The 17,478-nt window shown below is 37.5% G+C and overlaps 1 protein-coding gene across 3 annotated transcripts in view; it reads right to left on the bottom strand.

The window, feature by feature from the left end:
- VMP1 (vacuole membrane protein 1) overlaps positions 1-17,478 on the bottom strand; it is a 119,147-nt gene that overhangs the window by 5,960 nt on the left and 95,709 nt on the right. For all 3 annotated transcript variants that reach the window (XM_061142664.1, XM_061142665.1, XM_061142666.1), the window contains exon 10: positions 16,574-16,635. In XM_061142664.1, coding sequence (XP_060998647.1) covers positions 16,574-16,635 — 62 coding nt within the window. The remainder of the gene's footprint in view (positions 1-16,573; positions 16,636-17,478) is intronic.

Here is a 17,478-nt window from a genome sequence, read left to right as displayed (position 1 = left end):
TGCTGTTGTTGAGGGAAATGAGGAAGGCACTAGCAACAATCATTCTAAATTCCTTTCAAAATAACTGAAAAGCATAAGTGATTTGCCATTATAAGTCCATTAAGGGCTACTCTTTTAGCTGATAGAGAATATATGTTTACATGATGTGTAACTTTCAAAGAATTTTCCTGGACTAATGAAAAGGTTAATTTTTCAAGGTGTTATATTATTACATGCTTTAGAGTTTTGGGTGGTGGGATGGGAGAGTCAGTTTTTCATAAGAGACTAGAAACACTTGAAAATAGAAAGAAGTTAGAAGTCTTTTATAGCAACATTTTGACCAAAACTATTATGAATAAGTGCCACATGATCCAAATACATCTAAAAAGTTAACATATTTGAAATCTAGGTAATACATGTTACATAATGAATTTTAGTCAAGTCCTCAAGTTTTTAAATATATGCCTCAAAATCTTAGTTTTATTTTAATTTTTTTATGTCTATAAACAATGGCTTAGGTCACACATGCCTCAGCTTATACAAAGCACTCTTATACTAGAGTTTTCTAAATTAACACTAAAGCTCTTTAAGTAATGGACTAGATAAAAACTGAAATTATAGCTTTTACTCTTAACATGCATTTAAGGAAAACAAGAATGCCATCCCCATGACCTCATCCCTCAAGTTATTTTCAAGCAGCAGAAGTAAGAGCCCATTCTAGGAAAAAGAAAAAAAAAAAAAAAAGAGTCCATTCTGACATTCAGGATTAATTTAAGGTACACGCATGAAGAAAGGAGGGAGGAATAACTTGCAACACAGTTGAGTGTCTTTTTATCGTTGGTTTAGGAAATAACTCAAACGCCTTTTCTGAAAGCCATTAAGTTCAGAGCACCTTATGCACCTGGCTGAGGGCTCGCCTCTCACCCACGGTGGGCGGGTGAGACGCTGCAGTCAGGTGCTGACTGAATTCAAAGTGTCAGAGTTATTCAGCACTATTTTCCCGTCAGTGGCTGTATTTAAATATACTTAAACTAGCCTTGTAAACAGCCATTTTCTCTAGGTGACAAAGCCTTAAAGAAAAAAGAAGGGAAAACAAAAGCAAGAATAAAATTAATCTCATCCACTTTTCCTTGCTGTAGACCTTCAACATGGTGGGTAAAAAAAAAAAGCTGTGTGGACAGTAATATGTTGATATTTATTTCTTGACATACAAAAACACTTTTCAGGTAGTATAATCATGAAGAAACAAATTTCCAACAAATTATTTAAATGACAATTTTTGAACTTAATAAAGAAAGAAAGAAATCCTCAGAAAATGCAAACAGGAGAGGAGGAGAAAAGAAATCCACAGAAGTCTAAACCCACCCAGAGTTCAAAAGGAGTTTCATGGGAACAATATTCTGCATGCTTATATACCTAACTATAAGTTAAAACAGAAACAAGACAAACTTCTCTGCAAAATTCTGTCAAGGGCCATGATCAATATACAAACAAAATCTACTATTTTTCTCTAGTTTTTAAAGCGTATGTAACTCCGTTTTTGGAATCACTTATAAGAAATCTGTATCTTAAACTCTCCCCATATCAACTCATTATAAACAAAGGTCTGCACTGTGTTCCCACAAAAAGCCAGAAAAATCTTCCAGAGGAAGCATCACAATAGGCAGAGGTTGCATAGAGTGGGTGATGTGATTACTCTGGTTTTTCACAATGCTTACATTTTCACTTGTTGGTTGGTTATGAGCATATACACCCATTCCAAAAATTCATAGGTCATTGTTATTCGGTTTTCAAGGAACTCCCTTCAAACTGTGTTACTTTCAAACAAACTGGTTCACTAGATGTAAAAAACATATCATTTGATTTACTTTGAATGTCTTTTCCATCATGAACATAGTCATCAAACTAGCACTCACTATTAAAAGACCTGAAATCTTCCTGTTCAGGGTTCTTCTTGGATTTTTCCAGCCAGATGTGTTTTTTTTTTTTAAACTATAATTATTATTAAGTGCCATCATAAACCTGGGGCACAGTGCTTAGTAACACAAGAGTAACATAAACTTATAAAAAATTGATTTGTCTTGTTTAGCTCTATTTATACAGTGCCCATGTGAAGGTTACGCAGTTGAAATGCCTAAGGGAATTAAACAGGTATAATTAAGTAAAGTTCTAGTATAAGCTCTTCTTTCTTAACCACTTTTTTTTTGAAGACCTTAGCATTGATGTGATTGTGTATGTCATATCATTGGCTTTCCAATACACTAGAAACTGCCTGACATGGATTCCAAGTAAGGCTAAAGGGCAATAAACCTTTGTCATTCCTAGGGAAAAAAAAAGTTTTTAAATGTTTTAAAATTAAGAAACATTTCTTTAAACCTTTATTTCACTATTTGTGCAGTACTTTGAGGCTAATTTATTTAACATTCCTCTGATGATTAATTAGAACATCTAAATAACATTCTCAGGGTGTGATTGGTTAAACCACTGAAAGCTTATGAATGTGAGAAAATGATTTTAGAAGATACAGTTCAGGGGTAGTATTAAAAGAAAGGGAAAAGAAGAGTTTAATCAAGTCTACTGCTGCTACAATTCAGACAGCATAATGGTCTTTTGAAGTAGCCTGTTTTTTGATAGCACCAAAAGCAGCTTTTAAAGGCAGAGAAGCCTAGACCAATGGTCTGTGAACATTTCTGATATATGGATATTACTCATGCAAAGAGTAAAATGTACAAATACAAATTTAAAAGGATAAAATATAGATGAAACATTAAACAATTTAAAATGTCTCATTATGATGACTTTCATGCTATCTTTAGCAAATATTCCTGATTAATGGGGCACAGAAAAAACAAATAAATTGCAGCGTGCCCCCTGTAAGCCCCTTTAGTACTGAGAACTCCTACTCTTACCCTGGGCTTCCCTGGTGGCTCAGTGCTGAAGAATCTGCCTGCCGATACAGGAGATGCAGGTTCGATCCCTAGGTCAGGAAGATCCCCTGGAGGAGGATAATAGCAACTCACTCCAGTATTCTTGCCTGGGAAATCCCAGACAGAGGAGCCTGGTGGGCTACAGTCCATGGGGTTGCAAAGATTCAAACGCAACTTAGCAACTAAACACCACCACTCCTACCCTGTACTTGTAATATCTAATTTGTGATCTTCTGACATATGGATTGAGGGAGTGCCAATCAGACTGATGGTACGCTACATCCTCCATGGATGTATAGCCATAATTATATCTTTGTATAACCATAATAATGCTGTTTACATTACAAAAACAGACAAAGAAAGGAAATGACAAAGATGAAAATAAATATAAATAGAAGTTCTATTTTAGTCCCACTCCAATGGTGGACACCACTGGTTTAGACCAGGGAACTAAACTGCAAGGGGTACAAATACTATATACATACATACATATGTGTATACACGCACACATACATATATACACACACATATACAAATATATATATACACAAGTACATATACAAATATATATATAAAATCTATATCTGTTCCCAAAAGGTCAAAATATCTCAGGGTTTAGTTAGCAGACCAACTCAATGTAAAATTGTTAGGTAACATATTAGAGAAAAAAAGAAAGCTATTTCTACAAAGATCCAGACCAAGGGTCTCTTTTCGCTTGCCCTTCCATGCTTTAGAGTGGCTCTTATAGACCACTGTAAAGAGGGCCTTTAAGAACCTAGACAGTCAGACCTCAAGAAACTGAGATTTGTGCCCACAGTTAAACTTATATTTATGTTTTAAATGAGTATTAGAGTTTTTAGAATTTTATTGATTGAGTGAGAATCACTCTATGTAAATCAATAAATCAAATTTATCCTCTGACTCCAGAGAATTCCCCTATCAGTTGAGATTTGGCCTGGGAGCTGAGGAGTCCTAAACAGACTCTTCTAGACTGAAGCTACAGACTCTTCTGCTAAAGAGGTTAAATATTATAATTAAGGTACTGTGCTGTGTTTAGTCGCTCAGTGGTGTCCGACTCTTTGCGACCCCCTAGACTATAGCCCGCAAGGCTCCTCTGTCCACAGGGATTCTCCAGGCAAGAATACTGGAGCGGGTTGCCATGCCCTCCTCCAGAGGATCTTCCTGACCCGGGTATGGAACCCAGGTCTCCTGCTTTGCAGGCGGATTCTTTACTGTCTGAGCCACCAGGAAAGCCCAATTAAGGTACTAGTAGGATATATTTTCAGGGATGAAATAAAAGCCCATCCATACCCCACCTCCGTTACATGCTGATCTGTCTTCTGAACAAAAGAGGCAATGACAGGAAAGCAGAAGTTCAGTGACAAGGTGGACTAGCAAGTCCCTTTCTTGATAACAGTCTTATAAGTAATTCTTTTAAGAAATGTGCACATTTTAGTCAAACGCAGTAGAATTGAACAACACTCCTCCATAACCATCCCCCCTCACCCCCGCCCCCGCCGGGCAGTGAGGCCAGGATCTAAACAGGCTTAACGGTTAGTATTTTAATGAGTTGTCATTTCCTGTCTGATAAAGATTCTCACAGTATTTAACCACCAGTTTCCCTGGGGCCCGACCAGTACTAGAACTCTATTCATAGTGACTCAGAATGGATCTCAGACTGCTAGCCTGATTCAACAAAGATAGATCACCCTACAAATGAAAACAAAACAAAAAAAAAATACAAAAATACAAAAAAAGAAAAAAAAAGAAAAAAAAACCCAAAACCCTGTCTTTCCTCCCAAGGTAGACTACTCAGGAGACGAAGAAGGCAAGGCAGAGGGGAGATAGTTCATCGAACAATCTTTCTGAAGAAGCCAAAGCCATTATGCTAACATTTATTAATATTTATAGCCTTCTAGTCCTCAGAGATTAGAGAAAGAAAAAGAGACACAAATTGATCCCTAATTAACCCATTAACCCAGGAATATGACAAGTAAACGAACTGGTGTCAGCAGCAAATCAACTTATATTTAACCTAGTAAAACTTGAGATCCCGAAATCCTAGGTGACTGAAATGAAAGTGTTAAAATCTAGGGATTTCTCATATATACAAGTTTGAGTTGATAGTCTCTGGCACCATCTAAAATTCATTGTGATTCAACCTCAGGATTTGGGATTAAAACATCTTGAGTTTCATTCACAGCTGTGCCCCTTTCAAATTATTAAAACCTCTTTTGTACTCAAGTTAGCCTATTGTGTGCTGAGTAGAATTATAAACATATGACACCGTCAGTTTCTTAGCTGCTGTGTAGAAGGAAGACCACTGCTTTATTCAGAAACATCAGGTGTATGGTTTCTACTGCCTCACAGCGTATTTCTATCACCAGCGTCTTTCAAAAAAAGTAATTGGCAATTGCACTTGCTTTTGAACATTTGGAATTGTTTTCTATGAGAATCAGAATGAAAGTAATACCTCCTTACAATTAGCAGCTACTCTTTGAAATACGCTATTATTAAAGGGAAGCTTTTGAAAACAAACCTCATTTCAGAATGTAGACTTGAGCAACAGAAGCCAAACAGGCATTTATGTTAATGAATGAGGTCAGAGCTAAAGAAGTGGTCTATGAGAACCAAGTAAAGTGATTGGCTGCCAAACAAAACCCTGTTAAAAATCAACTGATTTCAGTTACAGAAAATGACAGACTGATGGTAGCTTTATATGGTGACAAATTCATCTGTGGCTGGCTGAACGACCCACTGGGTTCTAAGAAAGAAAAGAAATCAGCAACAGGAACCCACAGATCCAAAGGTCAAGAATACAGAATAGTTTGTGGAATTTTAAACTTAAGGTGAAATAGCATGGAACCTCACTGGCCTTTATATCATGATGGTAAATGGATTAAAAAAAAAGTGACAATATTGACAGGAATTTAATCTCATCAAGAAAAATCTAGTTACTCCAACCATCAGGCAGAAAATCACTAAATGCAGTAGATAACCTCAAAAAGAAAAGCCAGGATCTCTGACCTCAATGAACTTCATCCAGAAGAGTGATTAGAGGAAGAAGAGGGGGAAACGTATTTAAACCTATAGTACAAACCCCAGTAGGTTTCTCAAAATAACACGGGTAGCACCAAGTTTCAGCAGTGCTAGGTTGATACAAGTGTGAACAAAGGAGACTGGGTAGAAAGAACTCATGCCGGCTTCTTGTCACATGAGGCAGCCTTTGGAAACCAGCTCTCTCGTCCAAATATCCAACTTCAAGCAGATTTCCTCACTGCCTTCCACAGAGCTATCTCAATGTCCCTTTTCTCTGCCTCAAAAGATTTGGAAATCTTCATTCCAGCCTTGAAGGAAGAAGTGGTTAAGGAGGATAAATCAATCCACTCAGGCTTTTGATCCTATCTCCTTACATTTCTTACTATTTACATGAATTTGAATATGTTTCAGTTTCCCATGAAGCCAGTGATAATACCCTATAGATTTTATTATGCAGTTTCATAAAAATATGAAAAGCATCTGGCACAGAGTTCTTACTAAATGCTAATATCCAACCCATGTCCTTCCTTTTTTTTTCATTTGCATTTTCCATCTCTAGCTTTTCACTAGATTATTTCCCTCAACCTAAAATATACAGAGGTCTCCCCTAATAATGAATAAATGAATTCAACTAGTCAACAAATATTTACAGAACATTAAAAAATGTGTCAGGTGTGACCCTGGCCTGACTTTTTCTTTACCCACAATGTAGTCTGATATAACTGGGTTTCAGTTTTCCTCATTCTACTGAAATGCTCTAATTATGGTTAATATTAACTTCCTAATACAATGTCCATTTCTCACTTTACAGTCTAACTCCAGAGATCTTGCTTTAACCTTTCACTATCCTGCCTCCCTGTATCTATAACAAAAATACAAAGGAGTTAAGAATCAAAAGAGAAGATAAACTACAGGAAGAGGACATGAAAAGGAAGGAGCTTTCTACCTAAAGTACAGAAGATTATATATATTAAAGTCAGCATGTACAACTGAGTCTCAGCAGCTGGGGTCTTAAAAGTCTCTGTATCCTCTTCCAGTAAATACAATTATTTGTGTCCCACACTTCCATAACTTTTTCTGATTATCTTACAATGATCAAAAAAAAGTCAAATAGAACTGAGTATGCAAACCATTATATTTTAAAATGAAAGGACAGATTTTTTTTTCTGTAGAAGAAAAAGTCCAGGCCAACACAGCTCATTCTGACCACCTGTCACAGAGTGAGGAACAAGAAACAACATTAAGATTCAAGCCCTTAATTACTCTGGTTAAAATGATCTCTCTTGCCACAGGCAAGTCCGACTCTGAGGTCAAATGTCAAGTTAACTCAGAAATAGGAGACAGCAGAGCATGGAACATTCTGTATCTGGTAAAGAGTCCCTGCTCCAGTCAACCCCATCCCCCGAGTTCAATGACTGAATTATGGAAACTTTCTTGTGTGATGAAACTGGGGACTTTGTCTTCCAATAAGACCCTGGCAACCGAACAATGAGCCAATGATCTGCTTATGGTTTGTTACGAGTCATACTCTTGATGTTATTTTCTGGGAATTCTCATCCTCTATTTGTGAGAATACCGGAACATGTCATCTTAATCATGATTTTAAAGTTAGACTTCGGTCAGGCTCTTTAAGAAATAGGTCCAGGTCTCTCATTGGAGAAAATCTAAAATTAAATAAAAATTAAGTTTAAAATGTTAATTAAAAAAAAAAAAAAGACTGTAACAAATGTAAGGCCTTTGAAGCTCCAAAGTTCCCTGGTTCTGTCCTCTGACTTACGACAACTTAGGATACAAGAGAGTGAAAAAAAATCCATTACATGCTTAATCTTTTTTCAGAAACTTTCTCTGTCCTCTTGACAAAAATACCATAAACCAAAAGGCTTTTTCAAGGCTATTATCTTTTCCTAACCTTTCAGAATATGTTACTGACATTGTATCTGTTCACATTTTCATATATAACTAGATAAACCCTTTGATCTAGGAGTAGATAACAGGGACATCTTTCTCTAAGCCTACTGATGCTAATAGTAACTTTCTAGAACTGTGCAAGAAATAAATCTACAAATTATTCTTTCCGGTCAAGGGAGGGGAATTATTTACCCTTAAAATTACAATAAGTTTTGGAGGTAGGGCTTACATTCTCTCTGGGACCTTAGGACTGTCATACCATGACATACTACACTAAAAATACCACACAGGTCAAAGGCATACTTATTATGTAGCTGGGCCATTTCATAGTTACACTAAGACTAGAAGCCATTTGGGGAAGGGATATTTCTTTCAGCCATCAGTATAGCATTCAAAGCTGTATAAAACTGACAAGAACTCTCACCACCAGAGATGTAACTGTCAACTCTAAATGATTATTTCCGTGCCACCTGGGGAGGTAAGGAGCCGGACATGGCAGGCCACAGGTGCACCTGCCTGGACAAAATCTGACCCCAGGCAAAACTAACTTATCAAAACTAAGCGTAATCTCGCCTATGTCCAGTCCCCCTTTGTCCATCTTCTCCTGCTTCCGTGTCATCCCTTTAATCACACTCTAGGCTCTACTACTTGCTCACCTAGCTTGCCCTGAGAAATGCGCACAGAAGCATTTCTCAAGTGCTTTTGTTCAAAGCAGCAAAAAAAAAAAAAAAGAAACATTCCAAATGTTTATCAATGGGAGAGTGGATGAATAGTTACCTAGTGGTCAAAATGTACAATTTCTATTTTTTTTTTCAGGTACAGAGACACAGCACAGCAGGTGGGAGAGCAGAGAAACTGCTCAGTGAGAAGCAAGGCAGAGACCCACGCCCTGAGAGCGAGGCTGTGGGCGCCCCCTTAGTGAGGGGGCCCAAAATGAACCATCGCAGCAGCACAGTCATGTCAGCACCGTAACAGTAAGCAGAAAGTCTCCACAGATTACATATAGTCTGACACACATTTCATTAAGTTGAAAAGACTAAAATAAAAAATTATATGAGTTATTTATAGCCACTCTGAGTCCACATCCTTATCAATAAAAGAAAGGAAAATACTGATCACATAGGACTGCAATTGGAACTAAACAGTAACCACAATTCTGTGTGAAGTGCGTTTACGGTGTTTAATAAATAGTACTCTCAAGAATTACTCGTAAACTCTTTGATGAAAAACTTTGTCCTGGTAAAAGGCGTTTTACTGATCAGAGAGTAAAGAAATGGGTACTTTCTTTAGGAGAAGTAAAGTGAAAGTGAAAGTGAAATTGCTCAGTCGTGTCCGACTCTATGCGACCCCGTAGACTGTAGCCCACCAGACTCCTCCGTCCATGGGATTCTCCAGGCAAGAATATTGCAGTGGGTTGCCATTTCCTTCTCCAGGGGATCTTCCCAACCCAGGGATTGAACCCAGGCCTCCTGAATTACAGGCAGATGCTTTAACCTCTGAGCCACCAGGGAAGCCCTCCAGGAGAAGTAGGCCTTCCTCAATCTTTCCTGAGAGCAAAACAGTCACCTAATACCTGACCTTTCTGTTTACAGTCAGCAGAAACCTCGGAAAACAAGAGGGGAAAACAGGCAACATAAAAATGGAGAGGAAAGGCATTTTTAAAATCCACATGCCTTAGAATTTTGAATCGCTGACACGAGTGCATTTCAACTACATGTAGGGTATTTTGAGATAGGACATTTCACATTTTGACTGCAAGTTGGAAAGATTACCAGTGGTCTCCTGAGACTGGGGAAGAAATGCTACTCAAAGAAACACTGTTTGAAAGAACAGCAATTACAAGTGGAAACAGAGGAATTAAATAAGCAGCCTGTGTCAGGGTTTATATTCAAACTTGGATTTGTTTTGCCCAAAGCCCATCTGTTCTTTTTACATTTTATTCCATAGCTGTCCTTACTCTCAGGATTCATTTTTCATGCTTCCTTGGCTTTAGTATCTCATAATTTTATATTTGAACTGTTGCTGACTTTGTTTTGATTTTTTCTTTTGATTTTTACTCTACCATGATAATTCATCACTCCCTTAATTTTAGGTACACAGTTTTAAATATGGTTCAAAACGTGGTCCACTGGAGAAGGGAACAGCAAACCATTTCAGTATTCTTGCCTTGAGAACCCCATTAAAAATATGAAAAGGCAAAAAGATAGGACACTGAAAGATTAACTCCCCAAGTCGGTAGGTGCCTAATATGCTACTGGAGATCAGTGGAGAAATAACTCCAGAAAGAATGAAGAGACGGAGCCAAAGCAAAAACAACAACCAGTTGTGGATGCGACTGGTGATGGAAGTAAAGTCCAATGCTGTAAAGAGCAATATTGCATAGGAGCCTGGAATGTTAGGTCCATGAACCAAGGCAAATTGGAAGTGGTCAAACAGGTGATGGCAAGAGTGAATGTTGACATTTTACAAATCAGTGAACTAAAATGGATTGGAACGGGTGAATTTAACTCAGATGACCATTATATCTACTACTGTGGGCAAGAATCCCTTAGAATAAATGGAGTAGCCCTCACAGTCAACAAGAGTCCGAACTAACACCCCAAAAAGATGTCCTTTTCATTATAGGGGACTGGAAGGCAAAAGTAGGAAGTCAAGAAACACCTGGAGTAACAGGCAAATTTGGCCTTGGAGTACAGAATGAAGCAGGGCAAAGGCTAATAGAATTTTGCCAAGAGAACACACTGGTCATAGCAAACACCCTCTTCCAACAACACAAGAGAGGACTCTACACATGGACATCATCACCAGATAGTCAACACTGAAATCAGACTGATTATATTCTTTGCATCCAAAGAAGGAGAAGCTTTATACAGTCAGCAAAAACAAGACCGGGAGCTGACTGTGGCTCAGATCATGAACTCCTTATTGCCAAATTCAGACTTACTGAAAAAGTGGGGAAAACCACTAGACCATTCAGGTATGACCTAAATCAAATCCCTTACGATTACACAGTAGAAGTAACAAATAGATTCAAAGGATTAGCTCTGATAGAGTGCTTGAAGAGCTATGGACAGACATTCGTGACATTTCACAGGAGGCAGTGATCAAGACCATCCTCAAGAAAAAGAAATGGAAAAAGGCAAAACAGTTGTCTGAGGAAGCCTTACAAAAAGCTGTGAAAAGAAGAGAAGCTAAAGGCAAAGGAGAAAAGCAAAGATGCACCATCTGAATGCAGAGTTCCAAAGAATAGCAAGGAGAGATAAGAAAGCCTGCCTCAGTGATCAATGCAAAGAAATAGAGGGAAACAATAGAATGGGAAAGACTAGAGACCGCTTCAAGAAAATTACAGATACCAAGGGAACATTTCATGCAAAGATGGGCACATTAAAGGACAGAAATGGTAAGGACCTAACAGAAGAAAAAGATATTAAGAAAAGGTGGCAAGAATATACAGAAGAACTATGCAAAAAAGATCTTCATGACCCAGATAATCATGATGGGATGATCACTGACCTAAAGCCAGACATCCTGGAATGTGAAGTCAAGTAGGTCTTAGTAAGCATCACTATGAACAAAGCTAATGGCGGTGATGGAATTCCAGCTGAGCTATTTCAAATCCTAAAAGATAATGCTGTGAAAGTGCTGCACTCAATATGCCAGCAAATTTGGAAAACTCAGCAATGGCCACAGGACTGGAAAAGGTCCGTTTTCATTCCAATCCCTAAGAAAGGCAATGCCAAAGAATGCTCAAACTACTGCACAATTGCACTCGTCTCACACACTAATAAAGTAATGCTCAAGATTCTCCAAGCCAGGCTTCAACAGTATGTGAACCGTGAACTTCCAGATGTTCAAGCTGGATTTAGAAAAGGCAGAAATCAAATTGCCAACATCCTTTGGATTATCGGAAAAGCAAGAGAGTTCCAGAAAAACAACTATCTCTGCTTTACTTACTACGCCAAAGCCTTTGACTGTTTGGATCACAACAAACTGTGGAAAATTCTGAAAGAGATGGGAATACCAGACCACCTCACCTGCCTCTTGAGAAATCTGTATGCAGGTGAAGAAGCAACAGTTAGAACTGGACATGGAACAACAGACTGGTTCCAAATTGGGAAAGGAGTATGTCAAGGCTGTATATTGTCACCCTGCTTATTTAACTTATATGCAGAGTACATCATGAGAAATGCTGGGTTGGAAGAAGCACAACAAGCTGGAATCAAGATTGCTGGGAGAAATAGCAATAACCTCAGATATGCAGACGACACCACCCTTATGGCAGAAAGTGAAGAAGAACTAAACAGCCTCTTGATGAAAGTGAAAGAGGACAGTGAAAAAGTTGGCTTAAAACTCAACATTCAGAAAACTAAGATCATGGCATCTGGTCCCATCCCTTAATGGCAAATAGATGGGGAAACAGTAGAAACAGTGACAAACTTTATTTTTGGGGACTCCAAAATCACTGCAGATGGTGACTGCAGCCATGAAATTAAAAGATGCTTGCTCCTTGGAAGGAAAGTTATGACCAACCTAGACAGCATATTAAAAAGCAGAGACATTACTTTGCCAACAAAGGTCCATCTAGTCAAGTCTATGGTTTTTCCAGTAGTCATGTATGGATCTGAGAGTTGGACTATAAAGAAAGCTAAGCACCAAAGAATTGATGCTTTTGAACTGTGATGTTGTAGAAGACCCTTGAGAGTCCCTTGGACTGCAAGGAGGTCCAACCAGTCCATCCTAAAGGAAATCAGTCCTGAATGTTCATTGGAAGGACTGATGTTGAAGCTGAAACTCCAATACTTTGGCCACCTGATACAAAGAACAGACTCATTTGAAAAGACTCTGATGCTGGGAAAGACTGAAGGCAGGAGGAGAAGGGGACAACAGAGGATGAGATTGTTGGATGCCATCACCGACTCAATGGACATGAGTTTGACTAAATCTGGAAGTTGGCGATCAACAGGGATGCCTGCGTGCTGCAGTCTATGGGGTTGCAGAGAGTCACACACAACTGAGGGACTGAACTGAACTGAAGTTTTATATATCCTTCAAAGTGCTATATTCCAAACTTCACTAGTTTAGTTTGATGATTTACCATACACACACACACACACACACACACATTTATAGTATTAACAGTGTGAAGAGGGAGAACTAAGAAAGGAGAATATTTCTATGGCAAATTACATGCAGTATTTTCAGTTTAGTTCAATGAGTCTATGGAATCAATTTGGCTGTTCTCCTTTCCTTTTTTTTTTTTTAATTAATTTATTTAATTGTCTCCTTTCCTTTTCTGAAATAAACTGCTAAGCTATTTATTATTATATAAAATAAGAGACTTAGGTCTACTAAAAATTCATTCTCCTGGTTTAAGTTAATTTTCAGTCTAGGCTTGGGGATATTATTTATTAATTATCACCTGAATCCTTGTATAGCATTTCCTACTTCAAAATGTAGGAAAACAAACCATGTCAACCTTAACTGGAGAATTCGATTAAAAGATAAAAGTTATTACAAAGATCATAAAGATACCCATTAGCATCTGGTAATAAAGAATTACTATACTGCTAGGTCTAATTGTTTATACTGTTTAACATTTTATCTGGAAAACAAGTTGATGGATAATCCCTACAGACAGTGCTGGGGGGAAATGATGCTATCAGGACATTCTAACAAGTGTCCTGCAAATCGCTTTTAAAATATGATCCATGCAAAAGCAAACCAAACTACCACCCATTCCAGGAGGCCTTGAATATCTCAGAATAACTTTATGCATATCATCTTTAAGAGGAATCACTGGAATTATTATTATTTTTTAGGGGCTGTGCTAGAGGAGACAGTCAAGGGAAGGGACTATTGATTTTGAAAAATGTAAGGAATAAGAAATTCTTACTTGAGTATATTGGTCTAGCTTAAAAACACTTGTATGGGTACTTACTGTAATTTTATTTTTTGACCACACTTAATGGGACCTTAGTTCCCTGACCAGGGATCAAATCTGTGCCCCCTGCATTGGAAGTACAGTCTTAACCACTGGATCCCCAGGGAAATCTCATATTGCTATTTATTACAGATAACTAATGTAACTTCTCAGAAACTCCAAAGGCTGGGGAAACATAAGAATCTGGGCTACACAAATCATTTGCTAATTCCTATTGGCCAGATCTTTATTTGGACACCATGTGTTCATTTATTCACCAGATATTTATTAAGAACCTGCTATGTGTCAATCAAGATGCCAGGTGCTGTGGACACAACAGCGGACAAAAATAAGCATGGCCTCTGCCATTAAGAAGCTTACAGGTTAGTTGCAAAAGGACAGTAATCATACACCCTTCAAACATGAATATAAAAATGCAACTGTCAGTGCATGCACTACGTACTGCTGAGAAAAGAGGTCCCTAGGGAAAAGGGTAATTGTGACCCAGTCAAGGAAGATGCGTTTGTGAACGTAGTAGCTGAAATCTAAAGGATATTATCTAGGCGAGTAGCTCTCAGAGGGACTGGTGGTGACACTGGCAGTTACTACTTGTCAGGGAACATGTGACAATGTCTGGGGATAGTTTTGATTGTCACAACTGGGAGGTACCAGAGGCATCTAGTGAACAGAGGACAAGGATGCAGCTAAACATCTTACAACGCACAGGGCAGTCCCCAGCAACAAAAAATCATCTGGCCTAACACGTCAATAGTGTCAAGGTTGAGAAACCCTGAACAGGCAAGGGGAAAAACACGAGCAAAGACCAGTCATGGGAGACTCAAGCAGAGAAAACTACAGGGGACAGATTATTCAGGGCTACAGAGACCATGGTAAGGAGTTTTAGCTTTACCGTAAGAATGAAGGGGGAAAATAACAAGATCCTACTGCCTAGCACAGAGGGACTATATGGATATCCTGTGATAAACCATGATGGAAAATATTAAAAAAGAATGTATATACATGTGTATAACTGAGTCACTCTTCTGTACAGAGGAGATCAGCACAACAATGTAAACCAACTATACTTCAATTAAACATTTTTTTGAAAAAAATGAAGGGGAAAGCAAATGAAGGCTTTCAAGAAAAGGAAGAAGCAGGGAGTGAAGACAGTGGTGATGACAAGGTCAGACATGATTTTTAAAAGGTTACTAACTGCAGTATGACAGACTGGAAGGAAATGAAACTGGCTATGCGTGTTTGAGACAGGTAGCTAACTAATGTAACTTCTTAGAAACTCTAAAGGGTGGGGAAACAGAAGGCACTAGTGGTGAGGATGTAGAAGTAGCTGGAAAACTTCCTTCTATACATGTTCAGTATGAAAAGAGGAGAAAGAATGTCCTGTGCTGCATGCACAGTCGTTCCTACAACGTGTGGGTTTGTGTGGTAGTCCCGTATGTTCTTCAGAATTCTCTCAAGGTGGCACAATAGTCTCTAGGAAAGGATGAAATGTCATCTTCATATTTCAAAAAAGGGACAAGAATATTCCTTCTTTCTTTTTGAATGTGACATACTGTGATTTAAAAACCACTTTATAAGTAAGAATTCAGGCAACAAAAAACTGGAGTAAATAAAATTTAATTTACAAAACATAATCTATATTTCTAATCAGAAGTGTAGGAAGTAATAAAATCAATGGTTGACTCTACTGAGTATATTCTCAAGAATATGTTTTTCCTCAATTGCTATATTAATACCTAAGTAGAAAATTTTAAGAACTGTTTTATCATAGAACATACCATACACAGAAAAGAGTAAATAATATACAATGAATGGTCCAAAGAAAAATAAAACTATTATTCATGAACTCACTATTAAGTGGCAATTTTTCAATAGCAAAATTTTTCATAAAGTTTTTTTTTAATAAAAGGTTTTAGGATAAAGATTTGTATTAAACTACATAAAGAGCACTTCAATTTGACAATTTTTAAACACAATTTAACACTTACCCACTAACCCACCAGCATAGGACATTTATGCTATTAAATGAAAAGAAAACCTCTTACTCACAAACACTGAATAAAAAAAGAAAATCATATATTGAAAAAAAAGGGCTCATTTACTATCTGGCAGGATTCACACTCAAGTTGACATTAATTTGATTAGCCAAACAGTCCTTTCCATACCGTTTTATCAAAGTAAATTCCAAAAATTTGTGACACTGTCATTTAAAGCATATGTTAAAACTGTTGTTACTCATTTAGATATACATATAAAAAGCTTCAGATAGCCTTTTAAAGCGGCCTAATTTTTCTCTAATGAAGTAATAGATTCATAACACATATTCTGATATCTTATCAAGCCTTACTTAATGAAATATTAATATTTTATGTAAGATTATATACAAATGAAATACAACTGTGTATCTGGCATCCAATTTTGGCTGAAAGTCATAGCATTGTCCCAAAGCACCGTTAAACTCTTAACGATATACACATGTCTTGTACTAAAGAGAATTTCATATTTCTTTGGAGAGGCAAGTCTCAAACTGCAAAGCTTCTTTTAAATCAAGATTTATATGACTTGATACATGTTTGGCTCAGAATTAAACAAGGATAATCTGAGCTTCATCATTTCCTACTGTAAGAGGTTTATCTTCAATTTAACTAATAATGGGGCAAAAGATTTTTCCTACTCAAAAAATAAAGAGCTATCACAAAAATTCTATACCAATAATTCTTTTTTATACCTCTCCTCTCATTCAAACCATGATGATATTATTAGTCCTTAAAGAATTACTCACCCAATGAAAGCCACCATCTGCTCCACTATGTGTTTGCTGAATGTTACGATAACGAAGATTTTCTGTAAAGAAAATGCTAGTTAAAATAAATATTTCTCTTATCATCAAAAAAAACCAATATAAACTCACAATTCTGATAACAGTCTAAAAAGGTAACCATGCTGCTGCTAACTGCAATTTAAAACACTCTTAAATGCGACCTACTTTGTATTTTAAAGATGTTTTTCCTTAAGCACAGTTCTCATCTTGCCAGGATACATGACCATGTCTGAGGGAAAAATATGAGTCATGAAACCCAAGGCTGGGTGCATGATCCACATATTCTATGTGTTTTAGAACAGTGTATGCAACTGAAGGCATGGGTTCCCATATGGCCTCCATCACTGAAATTAAAGTTGATCAGTTTGATGACAGGTGTCTGGGCTAAATCTAATACAGAGGATCTTCCATATCCTTTATGGAAAGTTTTTACAAAAGAACTTGAATAGACAAAGCAATCTTGAGAAAGAATACAAAGCTAGAGAAATCAAGCTCCCTGACTTCAGACTACACTGCAAAGAAACAGTAATCAAGACAGTATGGTACTGCGACAAAAACAAAAATACAGATCAGAGGAAGAGGACAGAGAGACCAGAGATTAACCTCACACACCGAGGTCACCTTGTCCTTAAGAAAGAAGCAAGAATATACAATGGAGAACAAAGTTTCTTCAATAAACGGTGCTGGGAAGACTGCACAGCTACAGGTAAAAGGATGAAATTAGAACACTTCCTAACACCATACAAAAAATAAACTAAAAGTGGATTAAAGATCTAAATGTAAGGCCAGATACTAAAACTCTTAGAGGAAAACAGGCAGAACACTCTGACATAAATGGCAGCAAGGTCCTTCTTGACCTCCTAGGG

This window comes from Dama dama, chromosome 5 (genome assembly GCF_033118175.1).
Source record: "Dama dama isolate Ldn47 chromosome 5, ASM3311817v1, whole genome shotgun sequence".
Taxonomy (NCBI): Eukaryota; Metazoa; Chordata; class Mammalia; order Artiodactyla; family Cervidae; genus Dama; species Dama dama.
The sequence above is the reverse complement of the archived record's forward strand: the minus strand, read 5'-3'. Positions and strand labels throughout refer to the sequence as shown.